Source organism: Hakea prostrata, chromosome 10 (assembly GCF_041222555.1).
Source record: "Hakea prostrata isolate BN-2017 chromosome 10, UWA_Hpros_2, whole genome shotgun sequence".
Lineage (NCBI taxonomy): Eukaryota > Viridiplantae > Streptophyta > Magnoliopsida > Proteales > Proteaceae > Hakea > Hakea prostrata.
The window spans coordinates 36,982,351-37,004,629 of record NC_142609.1 but is presented as its reverse complement, the minus strand read 5'-3'; the positions used below and the strand labels follow the sequence as shown (position 1 = coordinate 37,004,629).

At 38.3% G+C, this 22,279-nt stretch overlaps 2 protein-coding genes across 3 annotated transcripts; both read right to left on the bottom strand.

Annotated features, from left to right (window-relative positions):
* Positions 1-7,075: 7,075 nt before the first annotated feature.
* On the bottom strand, positions 7,076-12,011 carry LOC149002709 (mediator of RNA polymerase II transcription subunit 21-like). 2 transcript variants are annotated; one of them, XM_089138444.1, is made up of 5 exons: positions 11,828-12,011; positions 9,046-9,268; positions 8,165-8,239; positions 7,933-7,984; positions 7,076-7,467 (listed from the first exon to the last, which is right to left on the bottom strand). In XM_089138444.1, the coding sequence occupies exons 2-5, from the start codon at positions 9,253-9,255 to the stop codon at positions 7,391-7,393; spliced, it is 414 nt and encodes a 137-aa protein (XP_088994570.1). In that variant the 5' UTR covers positions 9,256-9,268; positions 11,828-12,011; the 3' UTR covers positions 7,076-7,390. The 2 variants fall into 2 exon arrangements, with proteins under 2 accessions (XP_088994570.1, XP_088994569.1); XM_089138443.1 differs by having other exon boundaries at positions 7,078-7,467; positions 9,046-9,256.
* An 881-nt stretch (positions 12,012-12,892) lies between these two features.
* Positions 12,893-21,510, bottom strand: LOC149002708 (uncharacterized). The gene is made up of 2 exons (XM_089137966.1): positions 21,296-21,510; positions 12,893-16,223 (listed from the first exon to the last, which is right to left on the bottom strand). Exon 2 carries the CDS (start codon positions 16,165-16,167, stop codon positions 13,567-13,569), a length of 2,601 nt encoding a protein of 866 aa, XP_088994092.1. The 5' UTR covers positions 16,168-16,223; positions 21,296-21,510; the 3' UTR covers positions 12,893-13,566.
* Positions 21,511-22,279: the final 769 nt, after the last annotated feature.

Here is a 22,279-nt window from a genome sequence, read left to right as displayed (position 1 = left end):
GATTTTTGTTTCCAGATTTAGGTTGGAGGGTGGTCTTCCTGCCTTGCCTGCAATCCCGAGCCATCATTCTTTTTAGTGTATCAACAACGTCCACTACAATATCCAGCTCTCTTTTTTTATCGTTGAGCCATCAACCATTGGATTTTGCTTCAGCCCGAAAAGTGCAATTGTCGGATCGAGATCTTGGTCGAGATTTTTGATTTTGACTGTTGATGTCGATCCAACAACTGCAATTTCCACTGCTTGTGTCCCGCACATTTATTGCATAGGACTGAAGCTCAATCCTCAGCCATCCTTGCATGCATTAAAATTAAAGCAAATTATGTTATTGTCTTGCACAAAACCTGCAAGAGAATTCACTCTTGGATCACACTGAGCTCACCAAAAGAAATCTTTAAACTTTGGATGAATATTTAGTTTCCAAAAGAATCTCCACCAATATACAATCCATCAATTAACTTTTTATATATTGCTTTTGTTGCAAAACTGCCATCACTTGAGGTTCAAAAAAGACCAAGAATCAGACTCATGACAAAATAATGTTTGCAATGTTGGGGTGGGGTGGGGTGGGGGGGGGGGGGGGGAAGAATCGAAATTGCTTCCATCATAAGAGATCTCCTCACCACATCAACAACACTGGCACTCCTTGATTGAAAATGGAGATTAATCTTACCAACTGTATGATCCTAGGTCGAATGGATTCAGAGATCAAACTAGAAAGAAGTGCTTCTTCCGTTTCCTACATTTCTAAAATTCATACCAAGATTAAGAAGCAATCTCCATAAGTTGCTCTAGACAAGAGAACCTGATTTTTTTTTTTTTGCAACCATTCTGTCAAACACAATGGTGTTGGGGAAATAAGAATTGAAGGTCCTTGGTTTTTGCCCTCGTGTGGAAGAGTCAGTTCCCAAGTAAAGGACTTTATGATCCAAATCCTTAGTCCCCAAAATGTTTGAAGTTTGGCCCAAATGAGTTGGGCCACATTTTTACTGAAGTGAATCTCACTTTTTTCAAGCTTATAATCACTCCAATAATATTTGCAAAGATTTCGAAGACAATTTTAGTGGCACACACATCATCCACAAATGTTCTATAGAACAAGAAAGTATCATTATCAAAGAATAAATGTGATATTTCAAGAGCACCTCTAGAAATTTTTATTCCTTGAAAGGCATTTACATTCCTAAAACTATTTAATGATCTAGACAGTGCTTCAATGATTATTTGAAGGAAAAAAAAGTGCTAAGGAACATCCTTGCCTAAGTTCTCTAGATCCTTTAAACCATGAATCCCGTGGCTTCATTGGATTTAACAGAGAAAGAGGAAGTAGCAATAAGATACCACACAAGGTCACACCACTTTGAAGTCAAAACCCAAGCATTTGAACACTTTCAGGAGAGTTGACCATTTTAACCTGTCATAAGCTTTAACATATCTAGCGCCGTAAAACCTTGTTTTATCTTGGCATTTTGGCCATGCATTTGTGGAAGCTTTTGCCTTCCATAAATATTATCATCTTTCTCTACCTAGATTCTTCAACTTCTCTTCATTGAATTCTACAAGTTTTGATCTTCAGAGAAATTGATCTATTGACATTGTTTTATGCCAAAGTGGAGATTATATCTCAATTCCTATTTCGAGATAGGAGAGGTTCACTTTTAGTTCCACCACAAATTTTTGCACAAATTAACGAAGTTGCCTATAGTGGAGGTGGATCTCAAGAAGGTAGCAGCTAGAGTTACAGAAAAAGCCAAGGAGATCTGCCATTTAAAAAAAAAAAATCTGTAAAAGTCATTTTCTCTCCAAGATTTTGGATTTCTGGAAAAAAATTTGTTTCTTGTGGAAAATTTTTAGTGCCTCACCTTCTCCATAACCAAACTTTTCTGTGTCGTAGCCACAAATTTGTCTCAACTGAAAAATCTGCAATTATCAATTTTGTTGGATTACCTTCCCTGCAGAATTTGAATGTACAATAGAGAAAATATAAATAAAAAATGTTGGTGGTTAGTTAGGGATGGAGCTGGGATTGAACATTGGGGGAGGGAATAATGAGTATAGATCACTTCCTTGTTGGAAGAATACTAATCCCTTTTCACCTCACATATTTTTTGGACCCACATGTGACCTACAGTGGGTCCCACATTTGAATTATTCTTTTATATTCAGGTATAGGACTCATAAAAATTAGGTAAATTAATAAGAAGATTAAAATATAGATAACACCAATTAGAAATAAAGCATAAGGGTAAAGTTGTACTATTAGATTTGTTACCATTTAAAACTTTAAGAAATCATGAATGAGAAGTAGGTGGGGGACAAATGTGAGAGAAATTGTAGGAGAAAATGTATGTTTGAAGTTTATTAACTAAATATGGCAAGTGTTTTTTCATAATCAAGTTAAAAAAAAAAATTCAATGGCTATGATTAGACATGATAAAACCAATGGCTAAAATTTTAAATGTCCAACTAATAAAACTTAAGATTGATTTGTAATTAAAGAAATGTAAATTTTATGTGTCAAAGGTTCATCCTTGTTGATGAGTATAAATCTTTGAAGCTACTAAGTGGAATCAAGATTGCAAAGGGGGCACCAGAAATTACTCATCTATTTTTTGCTGATGACACCTTTTTGTTTTGCAAAGCAAATACTGAAGAGGTATTGGCTCTCAAAGCGGTCCTTGAACTCTTCTCTGACCTATCTGGTCAGGAAATCAATTTTGAGAAAAGTGGGGTGTTTTTTAGCCGAAATGTATCAAGAAACAATAGAAACACGATCCTCTCAATTCTAAAGGTTCAGGAAATCCAAAAAGAAACACTGTATTTGGGATCGAATTTGACTTCGGGAAGGGCAAAATCTAAGACCCTACAGACGGTTGTGGATCGGATGTCTAGGAAAATGGCAATTTGGAAGACATCGAATCTATCGTTTGTAGGAAGGGGAGTGCTAATACAGCTTCAATCTAGTCAATGGCGCTCTATCAGATGCAATGTTTAAGATTTCCAAAAATGTTGTGCAAAAAGATTGATGCGATATGCCAAAGGTTTTGGAATGGACAACCCCATAAAAGCAAGCAGATGAACCTCATCTGGTAAAGGGCGGGGGCGTGTTGTCAACCAAAAGAAAGGGGAGGAATGGGTTTCAAGAAAATGGAGGATTACAATACAGCAATGTTACTCAAGCAAGGATGGCGTTTAATCAACAACCCGGAAGCATTGTGGGCTAAGACTTTCAAAGCTAAATACTTTAAGAATCGAAGCCTCTTTGATCCATTAGTCACAAGAAAAAATGGATCATGGGTGTGGAATAGCATTGCAAGCATTATACCTCAGCTAAAGGGAATGGTGGCAAGAAAGATTGGGGATGGACGAACTACTTCGTTATGGTTTGATCCATGGGCTCAATCTCAATCACAAATCATTGCAGAAAATCAGGACTTCAGAAGATGGTCTAGACAGGCGATAGTTGCGGATATGGCAGAAGCATTCCAAAGTCGCACTCAAAACAGGGAGATGTTATCAGATCCTTTATCTTCATTAATCCTTTATGCATCGTTACTAAATTTTGAAGATTCTTGGTCTTCAATAATCTCTCCACATGGAGAATTTACGGTTAAATTGGCCTATAAGGAATTAGTTAAACTTAGGTTTGGGAACCAAGACCAGCACCATGCACAATGGTGGAAACAAATGTGGGAACTTCCCATACATCCCAAATTTAAAGTATTCTTCTGGCAGATGTTAAATGCTGGATTACCAGTCAGAGGCCAAACTTGCTCAATGGTCAAACATTGGGCCGGATTGCTCCATTTGCGGAAAATCCGATGAAACGATATGGCATATATTTGTTTCCTGTGGACTGGGAAAAAGAATCCATGCGGCTGGACCTTTAGGTTTAAGAACTGAATACTGGCAAAATTCATCGCTGATGGATCAATGCATCAATATGATTTCACAATTGAGCAAGGCCAATAGGCGCTGGGTTATGTCAGTATTTATAATAACTTGCTACTTCACATGGAAAGCAAGGAATGAAAATGTTTTTAATAACACGCAACCTAACACAATGGTTGTATTAAATAATACAAACCAATGGATTAAGAAGTTGAACCAACAAAGTAGGGAAGAAAGGGATTTACAAAATATTCCAGAAAACCAAAATAACCTCAATATTCTAGTTGAGCCGAATGATAGATTGTGTCTACAAACATTGAAATTTAATAAGAATATTTTGATCTGTGCAGGGGTCCCTAACCAGCAACTAGGAGCGACAGGGTGGAGCATTGGAATCTGCAGAGACGGGCATCTATTAACCGTCAATTTTGGAAAGCGGGATTCTAGGAGATTATTGGACACAATGCTTTCGTGCTTACAAATAGGCATGTACATTGCAAAAGGGAAGAAGATAAGGATTGATGAAATCTGGACTAATCATCATCAAATCAAGAAGCTTTTACCAAGACCCTCAACAGAGAAATGGACTCTAGAGGAACTACCAAGGTTAATGGACCTAACTCAAGCAACAAAATGGGTGAACTATGTGGACTTCCCTAATCCAATGCTCTATCACTATTTTGAAAAATATGCATCTTTTGCAGCTACTCAGCTGCAGGGTTGTAATAGTATATTAAGAACAATATGTAGGTGCTACCAGCACTAACTTATCTTTAATTAAAGTTTTTTCTTCACCAAAAAAAAAAAAAAAAAAAAAAAAAAAAAAAAAAAGAAGAAGAAGAAGAAGAAGAAGAAGAAAGGTTCATCCTTGTTTACATCCCCAGAGGAAGCTTCGTCGTCTGTAAGGATCGAACCTATGACCTATCCACTAAGAAGTATGAATCTTACCACTCTACCAATCCTGCATGACAACCACTTATTTGAATATTGTCTTTTTTTGAGTATTTAATTTGATGTCAATATCAATAACAATAAGGTGAAAAAATACGCACGCGGGGCGGGTGGGGAAGTGCCTCAAAACGAACTAAGATTTGTTTTTTTTTTTGTTGGTAAAAAGATAATTTATTGAGGCGACAAAGCCAAGGGAATAGAGATACAAAGAGACTGTAACCAAGGAGAGGAAATGAGCCAATTTGTAGAAGTCGCCACCGAAAAGGCCCTCCGGGCTAAGGCATCAGCCACATAGTTGATGTCCCTAGAAATATTGGAAAAAAAACATGATCCAAAGTATTGGCTTAGGTGATAGATATCCCAGATTATGGGTTGGATAGCCAGCGGGGGAACCTTGTTCGTGTCCTAACAACGAACTAAGATTTGTTGAAAACGTTAAATTACTCATATGAGCCTTGATTGTTTCTTTTTTATTCTTTTAATAACCTCACCAAAATGGAATTGAGTATAGTGAAGGATATGCATATTATCTCGTTTACTTTGTTTGCCTATAGACAATCCTTGCAAGCCTCACTAATTCGTCAAGTTGGCAACGCTAATGCTGTGAGCACTGTTGGGGATATTTTTGGATCATTTTTGAGTTTGCAGTACTACGGCTTTCTTATGACAACTTCATAGGTTCTCTACCCAAATCCTTTGCAGGAAGTTAAATTCAGAACCTTTGGCTTAACAATCAAATTTTGGGTTTGTCTGGAACGATTGATGTTACAGGAAAAATTGACTCAACTCAGTCAGGTAATGAGTTGCAGAGAAGAATAGAGCGAATTAATTACAGCAAATTTGGAATACATAAGTAAAGCAAGAACCGCCTTCTCTATCATTACTAATTTATTCTATTCTTCCCCACCCTCTCAAAGAATAAACAATAAAATTTTCCATTGACCTTTTGGAGCTCGTTTCTAAAACTTTTTTGACCCCCAAGAAGTAGAACAAGCAGATTAGATTTTTTTAGACTCAATTGTAATGTATTGCACTAAAGAGACTCAACATTAATTTATGCTCTATTAGGAAGACCTACATGTAGAAAACAAAACATGTAAAAAACAAAGGGTCTCACTAAAGATTTTTTCACACAACACAAACCTTTCAAACCAAGAACTGCAGAGCGTTAGATTAAACAGGTTCCATCCCGAGATGGCTGGTCGAAAATAAATATTGATGGCTCCTCTATACAAATATCAGGAAACTCAAGAAAAGCAAGTTTAGTGAAATCATCAGAGATCATTTTGGGCAAAAGTTTTTTTGTTACTACGAGGGATGCGGTAACAAATCCGCTCTAGAAGCTGAAGCTCTTGCAGCAAAAAAAGCTCTAAATTGAGCATGCGATCATGGTTTTCCAAATATCATTCAAGAAGGTGATAATACTGAAATTATTCATCTCTTGAGAGACACAAAGGCAGATCCAGCTTGGAGAGTTCATTCGTTGATCCATTACAGTAGACTGTTATCTTCTTCTTTTGATGACATCAACTTTTCCCACACCCTAAGAGAAGGGGAACAATGTAGCTGACTCTCTTGCTTTTTGGGAGCAGATACACAAGAGTCTTTCAGGACAGACTCTACACCTCCCCATTTTCTTATTTGGTCTTTACTTTTAGACAATTTAGGTTGTAATCTCTCTCGTGGTTTATCCCTCAAATAAATCTCCTTTTAACCAAAAAAAAAAAAAGACAACCACCAAATAGTAGTCAACCTATAATATAGAATTTAAACCTTGGTGATCAAAATTCGATGTGCTGATCATTGAATCATGGGAATGAACACATTTGCTACAAAGGATGCGAGCTAATACCAGCCACTGGAATCCTCCTTCACACCCTTTTTGTAAAGGTAAATGTAGATGCAGAGACGAAAGAAAAGGGGAACAAAGGTGGGCATCAGAGATAGTGAAGGGAATCATAAGTTTGTCAAGTCAGTTCCTTTGCTCTTTCATTCTGTCATGTCAAGCCTATGAAAAGAAAGGATAGTTGGCACATTAACCCATAGATTCAAGGGAAATTATCAAGATGTCAACTACAAGTGAATATATCCAAACTGGCTGCAGCATATTCTCATGAATGCTTTTGCTAGGTTATATCAAAGTAGCTCCTTATATGTATTGATACCCTATGGTCAGGATTGATGACCCCAATTCTTAAAATCTTGCTTTCCCTCCACCCCCACCCCCAAACAAAACACACACACACACAAAAAGAAATGTCTAGTTTGCAAAAGTGAAGGGTCTTCAATAGATCCAGTTACAACCAATTCCAAAATAGGTTGCATAAATAATGTGGCAATCCTGTGGCCTACCACCACAGGAAAACAAATCAGGAAAAATAGATTCATTAATCTTACAATATGAGCCAATCATACAGTTTGGAGGTAGGAAAAATCAAACAAATAATAAGGGTGAAACTCACCTTCCCTGTCCAATAGTCACTGATTGGGTCAAGTCAAGTCCAAGCAATTGCCATGGTTCACTAAAATAACTCCTGAACCTAGCCCATCAATCAGATTTCTTCAAGTTCACGCAATTGTCAACAGCTTGGTTGAATAACTCCTGGGCCTGCTTCAGCTCTTGCTCTGGTAAAAGCAGCACCAAAGATTAGCAGTACAGGTAAATTATCATCCCTGATAATGAAAGAAAAACTTGGATGTAGACAAAAGGGAGGAACTCTATGGAAGACTGTAAGTATCCACCTTTTTCTTCCCTTTGTTCTCACATTTTTATGGATAGTGAAGATATTTTAGGGATTCCCACCAAGAAACAGATGGTTTCCTTCTACAATATAGATTAACCACAAAATTGACAGCAGAGATAGCACATTGATTCAGAAATCTGTCAACCATTCTAACAGAAGATGAACATCTCTCAGGCACAACAGATTCTTAGGAGGGAGGAAACATTGAGATACAGTTACCAGAAGACAGTCCATAGCACATAGATGCTGCTAATTCATTCATATCATTTGCTTGTGCTAGGGAATGTGTAGAAAAATGAAAAAAAAATAAGTGAATCTTCTAAAAAAAAGAAGCAAAAAAATTCACCTGCAGCTTCCAGTTGCCTTTGAAGTTCCTGTCCCACTACTTCATTTTCAGCCTAGAAATTGAGTTTAGGAACTAGAAAAATCAGAGAAGAATCTAAACTAGGTACATGATAACATGGCAAACCAGGATGATAACTTGGCATTACAATACCTCAACTTCTGCAATTGGAGAAGAATCTCCACCAGGGACACAACAACATTGTTAAAAGAATAATAACATGGCATAACAATACCTCAAGTTCTGCAATCCGTTCCAGTTGTTGTTCATCTCCCTCAGATACTGGAAGAGCATTAACCAACGTATCAAACTGGAAACAGAAAACCATACTACGTAAGTTATTGAAATAATCATTATTATGGTAAAGATATTTCGGAAGAAACAGAATAACTCTAGCTATATCTAGCATATAATGTATTCAATCAGAAGATTTCAATACTTCCAGATACATGGATGAAGAATAGTGACATACCAAGATTACGTGGGATGGATTATATAATCACTCCTTATGGTAATCACTCTTAAGAAATGCTTTAGCTTCAGAGACAGGATTTTGTTCTCATGTCATCCATATATGTTCTGATGTGGTAAAATTTCATTACAGTTAGGGCTTAGGAGATTAATTTGATGAGGCAGACTCGAGGAAGCAACTAGCTCGACAAACAAAAAATTCAAAAAATGTGTGCTATTTCTTACAAACACAAAAATTCTTTTGAGGATGGTTAAAAGAGAAATGGCTTTTTTAGCAAACATGAAAATAAAATAAGATTAATCAAACGTGAACCTTTAAAAGCTCTTCTACACAGGAGAGATTCAATAAAAATCTGATATAGTCAAAATGTCAAAAAATATCTTGACATTCAAGAATAGTTCTTTTTAACATCAAGCTATCCGACAAAAGTGTACATAAAGAATGTTGGTTCTGATGCATATTAAAGAAGCACAGAACAGAGTAACAATGGGTCATTCACCCAAAAAAAACAAAAAAAACCGTCATTTACTTTTCCAACTCTAACCCCCCCCACCCCCGCCAGGGCTCTTCCACTACATAAACTATCATATAACAATGATTTCCAACATCAAAATTTTTCCTTGACTACTGACAAAATTCTTCACCTGCTTAGCAGCCTTGATTAGGGCTGCACTCATCTGTTTGGGTTGCTCTGCAATATTCACAGTTTCATCCGACGGATTGCTGGGGGGTGGTTCTGGATAATTTGCTGAGAGACGAACTGAAGGGGCATCTCTTTGCAGTGTCCCATATGTATTGAAGGCAAGAGAGGCAATTGTATTGACTTGTTCCTGTAGCTGGGATATGATGTCCATCCTGCAATTGTCTCTGAAATTCTGAATGAATGATTCAGACTATATATATATATATATATATGGTGGGTGGGGTGGGAAGAAGGTCTTGCATATTGAATGTGGAAATCAACATAGAAGATGAAACTTGGGCAAAAATGAAGGAGTTTTATGTTCGGACAAACCAAATACATGGTTGCAAAAAAGAAGTTTTATGTTGAGTTGCCTCAGCCCCTCATTTTGTCCTTTGTGGAATGCCAAATGAGGCAGCCAGAACATTTTATCCAATAACAAAACTGTATTCATCAGATCTTAAATTCCAGGTCCTAACTCAATTGGATGATTCTTCATGCATTGTACGGGTTTCATAATTTTCTTCCAAATCATTGAGTGATGAGTGTTTATAAACTAAATTTGTTGACTTGAGCATGAGTAGACCATTAGTCTTACAAGAGAATTTGGTTTTCATAAAGTGGGTCCAACCTACCAACCATGTGGCTATAAGTCATGCCTGAGTTGTCATTGCAACTTAATCAAGATGCCTATACTTTCAGCATTTCCATTAGTTTGCGTTAGAAACCATCAAGCACATCTTCTTGGCAATTCATTATTCAATTAACAGCAAAGGAAATTTATAAACATACTTGTTGTGAGAAATTAAATCCAACAATCAAACATCACATTCAGTATTAAGACAAAGAAAAGGGGAGAAAGCCCTTCCTTTACTACAGAAAATATTGAATTAGCAGATGAAAGAGTTACCAAAAATCCTGAAAACAATTGCATCAAGGGAAATAAAGAAATGAAGTTGATAACCATAACCATGCATCTACTAAACCCAACAAATCAATGATGACATTTAACATAAAAGAATCATAAAGCAATACATGAACCATCATGGTGGGTATCTCTCGTATGGGTTTTCCATAACTATTTTTACTCTTTCTGGGCAAGATGTTTTAGGTTGCAGTGGTCTCTATTTATGAGAAATCATTTATGAGAATTTGAAATGGACCAAAGACAGAATCATTTGGTTACCTGTAGACAATCTAGATTCTAGAATGAGAAATAGTTTGGTATGCCTTTGGGTAAGAAAAAGATAACCCTGATTCTTTTTTTTTTTTTTTTTTTTTTTTGGGGGGGGGGGGGTTGGAAATGTACACTGATTTTACTTGCATTGAATGTGTCATCTCTCAGTTCAATGGGGGCATACTAAGCTCTGACTTGAACCAATCTCAATTTCATACAATGCTTTAACGCCAGTGCATGTAGCTATTGCAAGACATCCTTGATTAACAAGAATTCTACTACCTGAGCTACAGGTAAACATCCTTAGAATTCCTCACATTTACTGTACTACCTAATATAGCTGCAGACGAGACCTGAAACAAATTCTAATTTTGGCTGTGGCCTGCAGAACCAATGCAAAAACAATAGGTGTATCCCTTACTGTTGATCAAACTCTAATGCATGAGATGCTTCTGTAATGGTTGCTTCTTCAGCAGATGGCATAGGAACTATACACAAGGAGGACAGGGCAGAAAGGAGGACCACTATTGGGACCACAGGGACCACCACAGAGATGACATACGAAGCCAAAACAACGCACCTCCTTTGGCAGACAGAGCACGCCGAGAGCGGAGACGCCCGACAAAGTTGCAGGACTATGTCTGAAGAGAAAATGACAGTGGCCGTTAGGGTTTGGATTAAGGATCATGAGAATGGAGTGAATTTGAATTGTTGGGTTTGTAAGGGGAATTATAAATACTGTAATTCAGAAAACAAATATAAGAAATATCAACGTCTTTCTCTCAATTTTTCTCTCTGTTTCTCTCAGAGGCACCATCCTCGAATTTGGCTTGTTTACCAGTAATCAGAAAACATTACAGCTTCTAGATAAGATTAACAGGGAACAGAATTTCTATCATGACAGTAGATTGGGTGATTGAGGGACATTTGGCAGCAATGTGAGAATTAATGCTCTCTCCATGAAGATAAATTCATCTGTGCACTTCTGGGATTGTGAAAGGAAACTCTTCAGTTTTAGTGGAATGACAGGTTCCTCAATATACTTCGACAAGAAGATCTCTTCTTTGTCTTCCCATTTGCATCCTTATATCTTTAATAAGCCCTACCCGGTTATCTGTCTTCTCCCAGATCTACACAAAAATAGAATTTCGCACAACAGAACTGCAACTGGCTAAATGCTTGATGTCCTGATCTTTATCCTTCTCCAAAACAAACAGTGAGCCCCAACTTCCCAATCGTAACCATCCCCAGCTTCTTGATTCTATGAAGCAAATATTGAACCCTCTACTCCAATTTATAAACAGCTTCAACAGTAGGGTTTTCTCTCACTTCTCCTACCACAATGCCATGAAACCGAAGACCCCACATAAATCTCTGATGGGCAAGATTTCCAAATGTTAATGCACATCAAATTGTGAGCTTTGCTGAAGATACGATTCGAATAAGCCTTAAACTCGAAAGAAACAGCAAAAAATCATGAAAAAGAAAATAAAATCGCATTCATAAAGCAACAAGCATGCAATTTTAAACTAGAACACCTAACTGATTGTTGTTGTTGTTGTCGTACCTGATTGTTGCTGCGCTTCTCCGTCGGATCTCTTGCTGGTATGGTTCTTCAAGTAGAAGATTCCATCCTCGTAACAGAGCTCCTTGCAGCTCACCCACTCGAATTTAAACTCTTGAGCCCAAGTCTGAGTGGAACTTCCCGCACCGTTTTCGTCTCCTCAACGAAGTACGAACCAGTCTATCCCTACAAGACTACAAGGGACAAGTATTTTTTACCCATTGTTCCTATTATACCACTCCCAAATCCCGATATTGTCCCCTTAGTCCTTATGGGTCGATTTTTAAATTTCAGATTACCTTTCGTAAGATTCATATTTATTTAGTAGAGTGGTCAGGGTTCGATCTTTTCAGACAATAAAGCTCCATTTTGAGGATGTAATCAAGGTGTGAGCAAGCTGGCCCGAATGAACCTCAAATACAAAAAACAGAAGGCTTGGTTTCCTCACTCTAGGCATCTCAAAGTTTGAGTTGTCTAAAACTCGATGGATTGTTTTACTAGTTTCTTTAAATGAAAAACTCGATCTACACAGATGACACCCATGCAAATGCAAACGAAAATCCGCCGTTGGCGATACCAATGTCTTATTTTAATGAAGAGATTAGAAGTCAACACTTTTGGTGGTATGTATAATAATTCTCATCTCAATACATCTAAAATTGCCGGTTCCATTAAAAAATCTCACTTAGAACTTTTAACTTCCAAGTAAACCCAAACTAGGCTCCACAAGAGATTGTCGTTACGGAAAAAAATCATCTACTATGCACAACAGTGCACTTTTTATAACAAATAATAAACTGAATTTTAAAACTTGATTTCAAATTTGAAAAATCTACAATAGCCTCGTAGTTTCTTTATTTTTTCTGCCAATTATTTGGTATATATGTACATTGCTGTATACAACAAATACAGAAGATGTTTTTCCGATTGTCACCCATGCACCTCTGATGAGTGATGACAAGAAGAAAAATTCAAGTCACCATTGGTCTGAACCATCTTCCTGACAGTGCTGCAGTACTAACTCCTGTAAATTAAAAATGGAACCAAAAGCCCGGACAATCTCTTGACCACCACCAGACCTACCTTCCCCCCATATGTTGGTAACCATTAACTGGTCTGAAGCACATCATTCTGCATGTACAATCAGAATGATAAGAGCAAATCAATGTGTCACACTTAAGTGGAGACCTCGATTCGCATGTGATTTGAGAATCATGCAAAATCTGCTAAGCATTCCGATGGTTTGATCCTTGCTAGCCAAAATTTGGATGCAATTCAGTTCGAACTTTTGGACAGCTTTAGGATAACCTGATGCATTTAAAACCAGAAAATGATCCTTACAGCATGAAAAACTGCTTTCAAACATAACATTTTTACAAACTTATAGGCCCATACAACCTGCAAATTTCCCATCTGGCAGACCAAGCAAATCCAAACAAAAGACCATAGCTTCAATAAGTCATATTGTCAGAGCTTCACTAGTAGATTTTTGTTCATCATCAAGTAACAGAGAATTGAAGTGATTTCTGATATGAAGTCATGGAATGTTCAAAAAATAGAATATTTTCTATGGTTAATCCACCGCACTTGAAATCCTGCCATAAGTTTACCCCCAAAAGAATTCCTCCTATACGAAATTTCATAAGACTCTGTCAGTAGTATAATTAGCTGTATTAGTCTGTCTTCAAGGCTTCAATGCAGTTATCTTCTGTTAGAGCTTGTTTTTTTACTTCATCACCTTCTCAGGCACTCGTACAATCAGTAACCTTTAATTCTACAGGATCACACTCAGATTGAGCACTAGGAATAGCATCCTCTGCAACAGTATTTTCACTTTGAATGGGCAGGGTGGAAGTCAAGATTTGGTGCCCAGACAGTTCCAAGTCAAGTGACACAGCCGAAGTGGTTCCTTTCTGTTGTTCACAAGGAATAGCGGCTTCATTCTGAGTGGACACAGAAGAGTCAAATATTGGGGAATATGCTCCACTGTGGAACACATCTACTGGTTGACAGGTCTGTGACTCACACCCCTTATGTCCTTCAGTCATCTCAAAGACATCAGCTTTTGAGCACCCATCCAAATGTGAAAGATTATCTTTACTTGGAATCTCATCTGAAAGTTTAAAATCTTGAGGTGTATCACCTTCTGGAGAAGCCTTCTTTTCCACCAAGTCAGTCATTTCATTATCTGGCTGGGCACCAGCAGGCTGAAGTGAATCTGATACGGGGATGCAGTTTAACTCAAATTCAGAACCCCTTGAAGTCAAAGTTTCATCAGCATGCCAGCCAGGCTGAAGTTCAGATATCAATGCATGTGTTGGAACTTGAGTTACCTGGTCAACGGATCCACTGCTCGGCAGTTTCTCAAGAGAAAGTTCAGTACTAGGGATGTAATCTGAATTTTCAGGTGCACCCGAACTTTTAAAGGGCTGCTGCTCGATTAGAGCTGGAGCTTCAATTTCCTGAAAATTTTCAGCTGGTGCAACAGACCTGTCATGCTCCAACTGTAAAGGTTGGATTGCAGAAAGTTCACACTCAACCACAGGCTGTTCAACTTGCTCTGACTTGATTAGTGAGGCTTGATTTGAACTATGCAGATCTGTTGTGAGCAGATTAGTCTTGTCAACAGGCAACACATCAGCAGATGCTATACTCTCTCTCTCAGGTCCAGCTCCTTGTAAAAAATTCTCGTTCACCTGGATGGCATCATTTAATGCAGCTTCAGGTTCTCTAGGGAGAAGATTGTCATTAGGCAATACATAGTCTGGCTTCATAGCCTCAGCTTGTGAAGGAACTTGGAGCATCTGATCGCTATCACCTGGCAATCCTTCAAGTTCCCTTGAGGGAGGATCAGACTTGTCATTTGAAAACAACTCAATTGACTCTCTCTTCTCTACCTGTGGTGCGGCACTTTGCATGGAAACTTGAAGCACCTGGCCAGCACCAACTGGCAATTCTTCGGCTTCTCCTGCAAAAGGACCAGACTCATCATTATGCAAAACATCAGTTGCCATCCCATTCTCAGCTTGACACACTGCCTCTTCTGAAGGAACTCGGACAGCATGATTGGTATCACCACTAGCTTCACTGGCCAGTCCTTCAGCAGGTGGGCTAGGTGATGTCTTGGCTTTACAATCCTCTTGGAGCAAGGAATCGGGTGCGCCTCTTGTGCAAATACCAGAATTGCTGATTTCCATAACATCAGCAGGCATTCTGTCCTCAGTTTGAGATACCGCCAGTTGTAAAGAAACTAGATCAGCATGATTAGCATCACTACTTGCTTTACCTGCCAGTCCTTTGGCAAGTAGACTAGGTAACACATTTGCTTCCTTCTCCTCTTGGGGCAAGGCATGTGTTGCATCTCCCATGGGATGAACAGACTTGTCAATTTGCATAACATCAGTAGGCATTGTATTCTCAGTTTGAGATGTTGCCAGTTGTGAGGACACTTGATCAGCATGACTGGCATCACTACTTGCTTTACCTGCCAGTCCTTTGGCAAGTAGACTAGGTAAGACTGCTTCACTCTCCTCTGGGGGCAAGGCATGTGGTGCATCTCCAGTAGGATGACCAGACTTGTCAATTCGCATAACATCAGTAAGCATTGTGTTCTCAGTTTGAGATGTAGCCAGTTGTTGTAAGGACACTTGATCAGCATGACCAGCATCAGAACTTGCTTCACCTGCCAGTCCTTTGACAGGTAGACTAGGTGATAACTTCCCTTTACTCTCTTCTGGCAGCAAGGCACTGGGAGCACTTTTTGCGAAATTCCTAGCACCATGAACTTCTCCCTTTGAGAATGCTGTGGGATTGTCCTGAACCTGCGAGGTTGATAATTGGGATGCTCTAGGGACCTGTTTGATGGGTGGAGAAAACTTGGACACAACAGCACCTTCATTCACTGAAACTTTGACAGGTCTTTCATTGTTTAGCTCTGATTGGAGGTTAGTACCTCGTAGCTGGGTTGGCAGGGGAATCTCACTTCTTTTGAACATCTTGACATGAGGAGCCACATCATTTGAAGCAGAAATTGGTACCGACAACCCTGGTTCGAACACAACACCTCTCAAAACGCTATTGGTGTTGCCAACCTTGACAGTGAGCAAGTATCCAGCATCAAATGACCCTTCAAGGACACCAGAAACAACCTGGCCCACCATGGCATCACTAATTTCGTCTGCTCTACGACGTCGGTTTCTCCTCACTATATCAGTTACAGAAGGAGATGATGAAGCCGGCTCCCCACGTACCATATTTTCATCCTTTCGAGGACGGCCTCGTTTGCGCTTCATTGGGGTATTATCCATTGCAGAAGAATTAGTCCCTTGGTTCTCCTGGCTCATGTTTCAGGAACTAATGCAGATTTTGGTTTCTCACTTATCTTTATGGGATTTCTTTCCTGCAACAGAAAGGCATCATTCTTCGCTGAGTTGCATATAACTCTTTTGAAAAGAAAACATGTCAAACAATTAAGAAGAAGCAGATAAAATAACAAGTAACAATGAGAAATTAAAGGATTTACACAAGGGGAAAACCATCAGTGATACGGAACAGTAGTTTGGTCCATCGTCTTCCTGACCAAAGGTCTATGCAAGGAGGTGGTGGGGGGTGATGCAACACTTCTGAACAACCATATTTCTCATGGCTAGTCAACCTGAAGCTTGAGCAAGAATGTCGGGAAATTGCCTAACATTTACAGAACCTAAGCCAACTCCTTAATTCTTTCTTGACTGGATTACCTGTGAATTCTCAATTTCTTGGTAGACTGTACAGGCAATCTAAATGGCGAGGAGGAAAAACAGACATGCACACACACACACACACAGAGAAGGATCCAACTTGGCTCAAGCAATCTAAAACGCATATGCTTTGGATTTTGGTGAAGAAATTGTACCCCAAGATATGATAAATGAAACTTAAGCAAATAATGACTCTTTAAACTGCTAATGGCTGTAGAGTGAACTTAAATGTGAAAAATGTCCCAAAAAGGCCACCCAAAAGGTAGTAATAACAATAAAACAAAAAGAACACTGCCTTGTCATGCAGCCCCTGAAGGAACATGTAAAAGTACTGCTAGACCCCGTTGAATAAAAATCCCATCTAGTTGATCCCCCTCTGCACGCTCTAATTGAACCCATGCTGATGCAGGGGCTACACAATCAGGCAAATTATACATAAAATTTAATGCACCAAAACTATCCATCAACAAATAAAGGAAACCACCTTCATTAAGGCTCTCTTTGTCTTGACACAAAATTTTCCCCGGAACATTTCCATGGTAAACTTCACTTCATAAATGTAAATTTGTATATGTTGAAATGAACATTTTTCAACTTGTAAGATTTTTCATGTTGACTCTTTTGAAGTTAACGATTTTGCAAAAACTGTTCCAGGCAAAATTGTGTGAAAAAAAACAGAGCTTAAAGGATGGAAGCTTGCAGGAAGCTCCACTATTTGTAAAAATTTTCACGTTGACACTTTTGAAGATAATAATTTTGCAAAAACTGCTCCAGGCAAAATTTTACATGAAAAGAAACAGAGCCTAAAGGATGGAAATTTGTGGGAATCTCCACTACCTCAAAGTCTTTCTAAGACCATATACTAGTTGGAGACTATACTCACAACAGTGTTCACAGAAAAACATAACTTGCCCCACTAATCACAATAGGCTTTAGTGAAGCATTTCTCATTTTAATATTGAGCTACTACCCTGAATACAGCATCCGTTGTGGATTGCAGGTCACTTACTAACAAAAAAACGTAGAATCTCCGAATGGGTTATTGAAAATGAAAGAATACATGGGAAAAAAATCTGAGGATAATGAATGAAAAGAACTTCGCATAGACAATTTATTTAGGACAAAATTTAATCAAGGATTTAATTACAGTATCTGGTATTAGATCTATGATTTAATTACAGTATCTGGTATTAGATTTATCTAGGAAAATACCATAAACAATGTGATGTGGCCACGAGTCTTCCCCCTGGCCAAAACTCTAAGTAGGGCCCACTAGATGGCTCCAAGAAACCTCCCTAGGCTGGCCAAACGCCCTAGGAGGAGTATATTGGGCATTTTCAGCCCTATTTTATTTCTGTAATTAATTTCAGATTTAATCCTAGAGTCTAATTTGGTTAATACTTCTTAAAACTTGAGTTAATTGTTGAATTAGTAGTTAGTATCCAAGCATCCTAAGGAATTCTTTTACCAATGAACTTCCTTACAATAGAGTTTTAAGTTAATCAATCTTTTATTTTTAGCATTTGACTATTATGGACCATTAGATGTTTTGATTTTATTTCAAGGGTTGAGATTACGCAGATCCTAATCTATAAAGGAATCCCACTTAGTCTTAAGAGTCTTTTAACAGGCTATAAATAAGAGCCTACTTTTTCTTTGTAACTTAAGTTTGATTATTGAATAAAATTGAGTTTGAGCTAAGGATCATGGTTCCTTGTTGAGGGAGCCATGGTTGAGTTAGTAAGAATTTAGTTCACGGATCAGCACCTATCAATAATTCCTGCAACCAGTCATCTTCAAAAGCAGCCATTAATCACCATAGCAGCCTCCACCAAGTAAGTAAATACCCCAGACCCTTCCCCCTCTCTTCCCTACTCATGCAAGGATTCCCTTCACTGCCCACAACAACCGTAACCCCTCCCCTGCCCCTCCCGTGTTCTGTGCACCCATGTAACCCCTCCCCCTTTCTGCTGCAACACAGCAGTAGACCCCAGACCTGCCCCAACCCCCCCCCCCAATTGGCACCTCTTAGCCCCAGCCCCTCACCCCTACGGCCCTCCCCAGGCCATGCCCCCACTTCCCCTAGCACCCACAAGCATCCCCACCCCTTCTTCTTCCCTACTCCCCAACCCCTTAACCTCTTTCCTTCAACATCTAGGCACCAGTTCTACTGTTAGTTCCCTTAATAAACCCTATTCCCTTGGATCTGAAAATCTCCTGCACTTCATCTTCATCAAAATTTTCTACAGATCATCTTCAACTTCTAAAACCAAAACCCCAATTCAACTTAGACCCTCTCCTACACTTTAAACCCATTAGGAAAAGTCCTGAAATTACAAAACAGCAGTAATAGTCCCTTCTCCCACCTAGCCAAAACCCTTAAACCTTATTTTTCAATCCTTATTAAAAATAAGATCTGGAATTTCTGTTAAAGCAAGGTCCAAGTGCTAAAACCCACCCTAACAGCCTATAAAGTTAGTTCCCTTTGCTGGAAGATTCTGGGCAGCCCTTAGTTTTAGGGAAAATCCAAAAACCCTAACCCTAAAACTGGGTTTATATCACAATGTAGTTTGTCTGGACTAGTACTGATATGGATCAGCCAACCCAATGCTGATACTTGAAACTTTGTGTATAACATTCTGGCTCTGATCCATGTAGTATTGTAGTGTTTTAAGCCATTTAATGGTCAGCACATGGAAAAGAGTTTTGATTAGAAAGGTCATTTGTCCTCATTAAAAAGGAAAAAATAACCTCCAACCCTCAAGAAAACACACATACAACCGAACCAACCTGCAGGAAGGAAGACAATTTCCGGTGAAAGGTAGCGACTCGGCTTGATAGATAGCATTCCATGGATAAAGAGGAACAGCGTTAATATTGGTAAGTAAAGAAAATTAACGACATGTGAAACGACAAGAATGTGGATATGTGAACCTCTTACTTGGAGTAAAATTCCAATTTCACACACAAGGTTAAGAGAAGATGTACAGTCTATCAACAGTTTATTTTCTGCATGTTTTGGAAAGTTTATAACTTTAGGTTGATGTTTCAGATCTAATGGTCATTCAATACAGCAATAACTTAGGTGGGTTCGAGTAGCCAATTCTCTTTGCAGAATTAATGGAAATAAAAATCAGACAATACATAGATTTGAATTTTGAAATAACTAATGGAGTCCAAATAGATATGAAAAACTATAACACCAAACGACTCTTCTATGCGTTCATGGAAAAATCCTACCAAATATACCTTCTTTCTAAGAACCAGCAAAAATAACTTGAGTACTAGTTAAAAAAGTGGCAATAGAAACTTAATATCTTCTTCTCCCGGAGTCTGGATCAGCTCCCAGTCAAGGAAGAACAATATGCCCCAGATGGTTTTGAACGACACAGTAGGGGGTGGGGTCCACCTGTAGATAATACTAAAATTCAACTATGTGGTTCAAAACCATCAGGGGAGCTCATTGTTCTCCCTTGATGGGGAGCTGAACCGGACTTCTTCTCCCACTGAGTATTCTTCCACTGGACAACTTATGTAGACATCCTATAAGATTTTCTAGGCAGAAGCTCAAGTGAACTTATAAGAAGTAATTCCACACAATAACACTAAAGAGACAGAAGAACTTGTATTAATAGAGAGCTGCTTTCTAAATGTATTTCTAAAAAAGCTGTGCAAAGGATATGAGTTGGGGTTCTCTAAAGCGCATAAAGCGAGGCTCTTAAATATTTTCCTAACAGAAAGATAGCCCTTAGAAATATCTGTTAAGAAAAATGGACTCCAACATGCCCGTACCCAGAGCCCATTTCGCCATTGCCCTTCTAGCTGAATGAAGCGTGGCCATTCAGTTGACACTCAAATTTGGTGGACAAGCTTTGATCAACTGTTCTACCCTCATGTTCTTATTAAGGCTCATAAAAATACAACATTTTCCCACATATCTAGACATTATTGTTCTCCCTTTTATTAAAAAAACAATGGTAAATGACAACTGGGTTCACCATAAGGCAATCACCTAACAAGCATTGGAAAAGTTTGGACATGTCTTTAACCCATATCAAGGATGAGTTGGACAAACGGAGTGGATGAACTTATCCTAATACCAATGGCATATTGCTCAGGTGTAGAAGGATGTGATCACCTAAACTATTTTCATTGTAAAAGTGGGTACTGACATTTTTTTTTTTTTTGGGGGGGGGGGGGGGGGGGGGGGATTGGGGAGAGAAGAAAAATCACAGAGCATTTGAGCTCTTGGAATCTCAGTCACACCCATATTCCCATTCCTCAAGATAAATACACAAAAGGAGTCCACCCAAATGTGCAGGAACTATTCTTCCTAGTGTAACCATGGAGATACCATTCTCAAGCCGGTAAAAGTAAAACATTCAAAGTATTATACATATTTGTATCCTCTACACTCCTAAACATAAACAAGATGACCATTGAACTAATGTCAAGTAAAATCCAGAGATCCTGAAATGCATGTAGATTGGGAAAAAAACATTGAGAAAAGTTCAAGCAACGGAAAGGTAAGATTCAATACAGCAATAATTTTTAGTATCGTTACCGCAAGCGAAACCCATCTGCATGATACAGTTTCGTCCATTCAAAATAAAACTGCTATCGATTAATGTCATTTTTGGCACCATTGCATTAACTATTCCATCGAAACACATGAAAATGCGAGGACCTGGAGAATAAATATTAGCAAAATGTAGGGCTTCAAAGAACTAACCTCTGCTCGGCTTCAAGGACTTCCACCACAAAATAAAAACATCTGAAAACCCTAGATCTACTCTTCTTCAATTTCACAGTTCGAAGTGATGAGAAACATCCTGTCTCTCTCTCTTTCTTAGACACACTCTATTACCAAGGAAAAATAAACGAAAGGAAAATAAGGAATTAGAGGAAGGAAGTTAGATTTATTAATTGATTTGGGATTCTCTGCTTTTTCAATTTTATTAATTCTGTAGAAAATATTGTTTATCTCCCATCGTTTATTCATATTTTGCCATTTGTCATTGTTATCTTTCTATTTCACACAATAAACGATAATCATTCCTTTAAAAGGGTATTATTGGTCTTTTACTTATTTTTAATTTCGACTTTTCGAGGAGCTTTCATTAATTTTACCCTCAAAGCCTCAAAACCCGCATTTATGGTGGAAGATGGAAGATGTGACGGGTGATAACCGTGGCCAACTCACGAGTCACGAAACTCAAGACTCACGAGTCACGCAAACAATTGGGCCGGGTTACTTTAGAATTTTATCAAGCCCATTTCGAAATATGTATCAATATTCACAAGTCACATCAAAGGGTTATAATTAAATTAAAATAAAATAAATTTATCTTATAAACTTAATCTCCATGTAATAGTACCTGTCACGCATCCACAAGAAAATAAACCATCCATTTTCTAGATAAAAATCCAAGTTACTTACTTATACATGTAGAATGTTAAAATCCATAATTTTTTTTAATACAAATGCATAACGAGGAGAAGAGGATATTTTGGGAAAAACACAAAAATATAAGGGACAGATTAGACATTTTCTATCCGTTCAGCTTTCAATCCTTTTTCCACAGTCATTTGGATAAGAGGTAAATTTTGAGAAGAGTGGTATTTTCATTAGTGTTAATACCTATAAATCTTTGAAGTTGAAGCTTCAATCTATTTTAGGAATTCTTGCCATGTCTCTCTGTAGTCTATAGGAATG